The sequence below is a fragment of the Pseudopodoces humilis genome, chromosome 27 (assembly GCF_049639895.1).
Source record: "Pseudopodoces humilis isolate 2021_Gansu_Grassland_sample_001 chromosome 27, ASM4963989v1, whole genome shotgun sequence".
Classification (NCBI taxonomy): domain Eukaryota; kingdom Metazoa; phylum Chordata; class Aves; order Passeriformes; family Paridae; genus Pseudopodoces; species Pseudopodoces humilis.
This window is the reverse complement of record NC_142226.1, coordinates 1194701-1202622: the sequence shown is the minus strand read 5'-3', so window position 1 is coordinate 1202622 and position 7922 is coordinate 1194701. Positions and strand designations below refer to the sequence as shown.

General features: G+C 53.0%; 1 protein-coding gene across 5 annotated transcripts in view; it reads right to left on the bottom strand.

The window, feature by feature from the left end:
• Positions 1–544: 544 nt before the first annotated feature.
• The window catches only part of HIVEP3 (HIVEP zinc finger 3), a 180827-nt gene continuing 173449 nt past the window's right edge, over positions 545–7922 (bottom strand). For 4 of the 5 annotated variants that reach the window (XM_088067421.1, XM_088067423.1, XM_088067422.1 and 1 more), the window contains 2 exons: positions 5092–6152; positions 545–2484 (listed from right to left, as the gene is read on the bottom strand). In XM_088067421.1, the coding sequence (XP_087923547.1) occupies positions 1708–2484; positions 5092–6152 (1838 nt within the window). In that variant the 3' untranslated portion in view covers positions 545–1707. Of the gene's footprint in view, positions 2485–3262; positions 3328–5091; positions 6153–7922 lie in introns of all 5 variants that reach the window. The other variant, XM_088067424.1, reaches the window with a different exon arrangement.

Genomic DNA, 7922 nt, shown 5'->3' with positions numbered 1-7922 from the left:
CAAGCTGACTTTACAAGCATTCATCATTCAGCGTCACGTTTTCATCTCCCAAAAACAGCCAAAAACGGGGCCTGTCCGCGCCAGAAGGGCTGAGCTGGGGATGTCCCAGAAATAAAGGTGAGAACAAGAGCCAGAGTCACCGAGAGGCCCGGCAGAGCCCGGAGCCTTCCTCATCCCTGGAGCTCCCAGAGCACCGGGAGCGAGCCTGGGGTGGGGTGGGATGGGATCCATGGGATGGGATGGGATGGGATGGGATGGGATGGGATGGGATGGGATGGGATGGGATGGGATCCATGGGATGGGATGGGATGGGATGGGATGGGATGGGATGGGATGGGATGGGATGGGATGGGATGGGATGGGATGGGATGGGATGGGATGGGATGGGATGGGATGGGACGGGACGGGATGGGATGGGATGGGATGGGATGGGATCCATGGGATGGGATCCATGGGATGGGATCCATGGGATGGGATGGGATGGGATGGGATGGGATGGGATGGGATGGGATGGGATGGGATGGGATGGGATGGGATGGGATGGGATGGGATGGGATGGGATGGGATGATGGGATGCAATGAGGGCAGTTTGAATTGTCCACAACTCAAACATGCTGGAGGGAGAAAAGAAAGGATTCCAAGGCCGAGTTCATCCCCTCCGACAGCAAGGGAGGGTTTGCAGAGGCTCCCCCAGCCCAGGGAGGGCTCAAGCACGGGCAGGGCTTTGCCAGGCGCCGCGGGAGGATTAAAGCAAAGCAAGCAGGAGGCTCGTCCAGCGAGAGACCCTTCCTGGCACGGGCTCTACATTCCACACATTCCTACCTTCTCGCAGGAAAACCTTTGAAGAAGAAGAACCTTTTTTCTTTTTTTTTTCTTTTTTTTTTTTTTCGGTTTTTTTTTGTCCCTTTTTTTTTTTTTTTGTAAGAAAAGTGCTTTGCTGGGTTCTGCAGGAGGAGGGAGGGCTGCTCGCGGTTCGTTCTCCTCTTTTCGAGGGACAATTCCTCTCCCTGCACACAAGGAACCTCCCCTGCTCAAGGAAGTGCTACTTTCAGTCACAAGGTCAGGGTAAACACGTTTTTCAAATGTAAAGCAGTTTCAACTGTTTAAAGCACGACCATAGGGATGCTAGGAAAAAGAAATAATAAAAAAAACAACAACTAAAAAAAAAAAAACCCAAGCACTTTGCAATAATTAAATAAAGCATGTAATAAATACGAATCATAAACTTCTGTACACAGGAGCAAGGGTTTGGGGTTTTTTCTTTTTCTTTTTTTTTTTTTTAATCATTTAATCAATATATAAAAAAAAAAAGTTTTTTTTTTTCTGTTTTGCTTTTGTTTTCAGTGCATCTTCTCGCTCTTTAAAATACTTAACCCTTTCCTTTCTGCATCTCTCAGGCCCAGGATAACGCGCACCTAAATGGCAAAAAAGACAAGGTCTAACAAACCCCCTTTCCAAAAAACTCTAAAAAAATATTCACAGCCTCAAACAGTTTTGTACATTTCAAGCAACAAAAGGTATAGAAAAAGGCACAAGTAACTGCATACATGTGGAGATAATACCAGACTGGGACAAAGAAAACCAGGAATTTTCCATGGGTTTGGTCATTCACTAGAGTGCTTCTTATGATTATACTAAAGGAAATAGTGTTGAAAATGTCTGTTGATTTTACAGAGGAAGCCTAAAGGTGGAACAGCTGGCGGAGGCTTAAGTACTTCCCGCGTTTTCATCCACCTTTTTGTGAGTTTGACCTAAATCGGAGTGCTCTGGGTGTGGGCTGCTCCCGCCGGGCTCTCCGGAGAGGTTCCTGGGGCGCAGGGAGCAGGGCTGGGGGTGGCCAGGGGGGGCTTCCGAGGGGCTGTCCCTGGCCAGCGAGGGGACGGCTGAGATGAAAGTGCAGGCTGGTTCCGAAGGGCTGCTCGAGCTGCCCGCTTGCTGCTTGCCCGTGGCTTTGGAGGGCTCTTCCGAGGCCGAGGGCTCCGGAGAGGGTTCCTGGGGCGCGCCGGGGCTGCCTGGGGACACCGGGGGCTCCGCCAGGCTGGGCTCGGCCTCAAGCTCCTGCTGAAGCTCACTAGTCCTCGTCTTCTCCTCCGAGAGGCCACCACCCGCCCGCTCCGGGGACAGGGCGAACTTGGAGACCTTGGCCACAGGGGACACGGACTCTGGAGGGCTTCGGGGCTCCTCGTCCCTGCTGGCAGCCCGGCTGAGCTGGGCGGAGGAGAAGTGTCCGGCTTGGAGGGACAGCACGGGGCCGGGCACCAGGCTGGCGTGGGAGCTGGGCCTGGCCTGCACCATCTGGATGCCCCCGATGGGGATCATGGGGTACGGGGTCCTGGCGAGCTGCTGCGAGTGCAGCGGGAGGTGGCTGAAGACGTTCTCCTCGCCTCGGCCGGGAGCGTGGAGGTCGTGAGGGGGCTGAAGGGGCCGGGGGCACGAGGGCTGCGGGGCGCCGGGGGAGCAGGGCGGGCTGCGGGGTTCCGTCTTCTGCGCCGGGGGGAAAGAGAGAGCCGGGTCAGTGGGACACACGGGGCATTGGCCTCGGCAGCAGCAAGGGCTGTGCTCAGTGTTTTCATCTGATTTTTGGGGAGCTCAGTCACCTGAGGGACGTGCGGAACCCCGGAGCTTTAAGGTGCGGGGCAGCAGAACGCACAGCGTTTCACTTCTAGGGGAAACACGCCCAGGGTGTGCTGGGGCACAGATCCAGGGATTTGGTTTAGGCCTGGATCATTATAAAATCAGAGAATTATTTGGTTGGAAGGGACCTTTAAAGGCCATCTTGTCCAACCACCTGCCGTGGGCAGGGACATCCTTAATTATCCCAGGTGGCTCCCAGCCCCGTCCAGCCTGGCCTTGGGCTCTCCCAGGGATCCAGGGGCAGCCACAGCTTCTCTGGGCACCCTGTGCCAGGGCCTCACCACCCTCAGAGTAAAAAAATTCCCTCCTCAGCTCTAGTCTGGATCTCCCCTCTTTTAGTTTAAAACCATTACCCACACTCTGAGAGCTGCCTCTGAAACGCTGCCAGTGTTTGCTGCCAGCTGATCCCTGTCAGTGCAGGGGGTCCCTGAGAGCCCAGAATGAGGCTGTTTATTTATTTATGTATTTATTCTCACTGTGCTTTCCTAAAAAGCATCCTCACAGCTGCTGAGTGCAGGGATGCTCGCAGTGAGAGGTGGCATCAACACCCAGCAGTGGGGTCCCCACCACCACCACCACCCTCACGGGGTGCTCTGTGCAAATCAAGGGTTCCGACCCTACACTTTACCTTTTCCTCTTTCTCTCTCGGTGCTTCCCATAGTTTCCTAACGTACATCATGGAGAGATATGTGGCTAAACAGAAATGGATTAATTAGTGATGAGGTAATGACTAAATCCCTGCACAGGACTCCCAAGAAGAGAAAGTGACAAAAACCGAAATCAACTTTTGATTAAGATGGGGTTGGAGCTAAAATGTGAGGATCCACTGGAGGGCACATTTCTTTGTAGGACCATGGGGAATAATTCCCTGATCCTGTGAGCTGGATCCCTGAGGAGGCAGCAGAGGAAAGCAGCAAAAGAGAACAGGAAAGAGAAAAAGGAAGAGCCACCAAAGGTAGCGTGTGCTGGGTCAGCAGTGACAAGCCTGAACACTGCTAAATATTTATTGGCTAAGTCACTTCAGGGATGCTGGGAAAGCCCAAACAAATATTTCAGTGGTGCAACCATGACCACGAGGAGAGACTGCCCTAAGCAGGGCCAGTGGGAAGAGAGATGATCGTGGTGAGACCTGGCAGTGAGCCTGACACTGGAACTGAGCTAAGATCATCTTCAAGCTCTGTTTGGGACTTGATAAACCCTCCTCTGGTCTTTCTGTCTCTTGTGGCCTTACCAGGAATGTGAATTTTGCAATGGAAGCCCAGCTGTCCATTGTGCTGATAAAGGGGAATTTTTCCGTGCGGGTTTTTGCCGTTGCTTTGGAGGCACACGGAAAAGTAACAGCGGCGGCTCTGGGTGAGGAAAAGCAGCAGGAAAACGAAGCCAAAAGGTAAATGTGAACAAAGGAGCTGAAAGGTGGGAATGGCAGACAAGCAGGGCTTAAAACATTGTCTCCTGCTGTGGATTTGGGAGCTGAGGGGATTTGCTCCAAGCAGGGGCAGCAGAAAGTTGCCCTGACAGAAGAGTTGAAGGATGAGGGCTCCCAGAGCCCTGAGGTTCACCACAAGAAGTGAATTGACAGGAAAGGGAAACAGCATTAAAGGAAGCCAAGGTTTGGACCTAAAATAAAGGGGAGTCTCTGAGGAGGTGAGACAAAGACTCGGGGTGGGAAGGAGGAGGAAGGAGGCACCACAGGACGGGAGGTTAGCATGGGAGAAGCCCTGGCTCAGCATCTGGGGTGGCAGGGGTTCAATAATGGCCTCTCTCTGTCCCTGGGGGCTGCAGCCTCTCCCCACAGCCCGTGGATCTCACGGTCACCAGCACAGCTGACAGCAGAGCCAGGCACTCCAGCAGGAATGGGAAATATCCCACCAAAGCCCACATCAATCTGCCTGCAGCACTGGGAGGAACAGGCAATTTTCCTTTACCCACAGGATTTGATTTATCCAGCGGGGAGATTAAATAATGCTCTGGAGCCAGTGGGAAACCCCTCTCTGTGCTGAGGAGAGGAGGGAGATGAAATGAGAGATGTCCAAACAAACATTTCTCAGCCGCTCATCCATCCTGTGGGTGGACACAGGGCTCAGCCAGGGCTGCTGCAGGGCTGGCTCAGGCCACTGACCACTGGAAAATGGTCACAGCTCCAGCCCAGCCGGGGAAACCTCAGGGATGGGAATGAAACTCCCAGGAACAAAAAGGCTCTTGGTGACAATGAATCATTAAGAGGCTGTCCTCACTGATTGTCCCAGCAGGACTGGCTGGCTCAGGAGTGGGAATAACCCCTTGGAGAAGGGATAACTCTATGTTTCTCCGAGAAGGGCCCAAATGGCTGCGAAACCCACTGCTGTCCCCTGTCCCTGTTCTCCGGGTCCCTGTGCACTTCTGCATCCCAGCCTTCACCAAAAGCTGTGTCAGAGACCACCCCGTGGGGACCAGAGGGCAGCAGGGCTCTGGACTTACCAGCGTGGACTCGTAGAGCTGTAAGTTTTTGCCAAAGAACCTGTGAGGTAGAGGCATCGAAGAGAATATCCCGGGCTGGGCTTGATACGAGCTTGGAACTTTGTCCTCTGCTGATTTGCTAGTGCCAGGCAAGTCCTCTTTGCCAGGGGGTGGATACCTGGACAGCTCCAAGCAGCCTGGAGACAAGACTTTCTTCAGGGAGAAGTACCTCAGGGACGCCATCTCTCTGCTGGGCGACGAGCGCCTGGCAGGGGACGCTTCTCCATCGGGGGCGAGGGCAGTCCTGGGGGACAGCTCCCTCCGGGGGGACAGGTGCCTGCTGGGCGACAGCTCGAGCCTTGGGGACACACATCTCAGGGGAGACGCCTCCCTCCTGGGAGAGGGGCGCTGGCAGGGGGACAGCCCCCTCCCTGGGGACAGGCACCTCAGGGAGGGCAGCTCTGCCGTGGGGGAGAAGCGTTTGGGGGAGGTTTCGTTTTTGGTCAGTAAGTGCTTCCTCGCTATCATTGGTCTGCTGCTGCCACCCCCTCTGCCACAGTCCTGGCTCGGGGACCACCTTTTCCTCGGGGAGGTGTCTTTGGAGCTGGACAGGTCCACGACCAAGGACATCTGTGGCCTTGTGACAGACTCTCTCTCAGCGGGAGCCAGGCGCTCGGTGGAGGTCAAAGCTGGTCTGTGGAGGCTCAGGAAGCTGTGGCACACAGCAACGTCGCTGCTGTCTGCTGACCACTTGGTCTCCAGCCCTGAGGAGGAGGAGGAGGAGGCCTGCTGGCCTTCCCCTGCTTCTGGGCTGCTGGAAGCAGCTTCTTGAGCTGTGGGTGTTTCTGTGCCTTCCTCTTGAGGAGACGGGGAGCCCCCCGAAGAGTGCGGCGGGAGGGCGCCGGGTTTGCCTTCTGGCAGCTTCGGTGCTGGCTCGTCCTGGCTCTCCTCTTCCTCCTCGTCTTCCTCGTCCTCATTGTCGTCATCGTCGTCAGATTCCTCGAGGTCTGAAAACTGGTGTTCCTCGATGGGCTCAGATCCCTCCCGCCCCTCAGAGTCCTGGAAAAGGTCTTCACTGGTTCCTGGAGGCAAACACAAAACACAGAGTGTAAAACACACGCTCAGGGGTTATTTCTGTGCTAAATCCACTCACAAAACACATGTAAGGGCTATTTCTGTGTTAAATCCACTCACAAAACATGTTCAGGGCTATTTCTGTGTTAAATCCACTCACAAAACACATGTAAGGGGCTATTTCTGTGCTAAATCTGCTCACAAAACACATGTAAGGGCTATTTCTGTGCTAAATCCACTCACAAAACACATGTAAGGGGCTATTTCTGTGCTAAATCCACTCACAAAACACATGTAAGGGCTATTTCTGTGCTAAATCCACTCACAAAACACATGTAAGGGCTATTTCTGTGCTAAATCCACTCACAAAACATGTTCAGGGCTATTTCTGTGTTAAATCCACTCACAAAACACATGTAAGGGCTATTTCTGTGCTAAATCCACTCACAAAACACATGTAAGGGCTATTTCTGTGTTAAATCCACTCACAAAACACATGTAAGGGCTATTTCTGTGCTAAATCCACTCACAAAACACATGTAAGGGCTATTTCTGTGCTAAATCCACTCACAAAACACATGTAAGGGCTATTTCTGTGTTAAATCCACTCACAAAACACATGTAAGGGCTATTTCTGTGCTAAATCCACTCACAAAACACATGTAAGGGCTATTTCTGTGCTAAATCCACTCACAAAACACATGTAAGGGCTATTTCTGTGTTAAATCCACTCCCAAAACATGTTCAGGGCTATTTCTGTGTTAAATCCACTCACAAAACACATGTAAGGGGCTATTTCTGTGCTAAATCTGCTCACAAAACACATGTAAGGGCTATTTCTGTGCTAAATCCACTCACAAAACATGTTCAGGGCTATTTCTGTGTTAAATCCACTCACAAAACACATGTAAGGGCTATTTCTGTGCTAAATCCACTCACAAAACACATGTAAGGGGCTATTTCTGTGCTAAATCCACTCACAAGCTCTAAAGGCACAAGAGGAGAGAGGACCTGGCTGTTCCTAGGTGTGATTATCTCGCTTTGAAGCTGCAGTTTGCCCTCTCTGGTGATCCCAGCAGATCCCAGTAGATCCCAGTCTACCCCAGTTACAGTTCCAGCTGTCAGCACACACAGCCCTCGGTCCCCTCTGCACACCCACCACAATCTTAATTTGCTCTAAAATACAAAAAAAAACCCTTTAATAGATGAGAACAGCAGCACCTTCATCCTTCAGTGGGGTTTGATGATTATTTGTTACAATGGTGACTTCAGAGTACCCAAAGCTGCCACCAACTGCACGTGTTGGGCTTTGTCCTGCCTGGATTTCATGACAGATAAACACCAGCAAGGCAGGACTTTTGCTAAAAATCAAACAAGGGGATGGAAGGAACCTCTGTGGATTTTTCCCTGGGTGGGATAAATTCCAGCTGTGGTTCAGAGGGTTTGGGGCTTTGTAAATCAGAGCTTGGAGGCGGCGGGGAGGATAAAAAAGCAAATTCCAAAGGGTTTGAAATATTTCTGCGGGTTAAAATATGTCTCTCTGCCGCTTGAAGGGCCAGCGGGAGCTTTCCGAGCTGGGTAAATCCCGGTGAGGCCGCAGAGGAGGGCCGGGAGCAGCCGCTGGATGTCACTGCAGCTCGGCAGAGGCAGCGCCGGGACACCGGCACGGCTGCGGGGACACCGGCACTGCTGCGGGGACACCGGCACGGCTGCGGGGACACCGGCACGGCTGCGGGGACACCGGCACGGCTGCGGGGACACGCCCGGGACACGGGGCA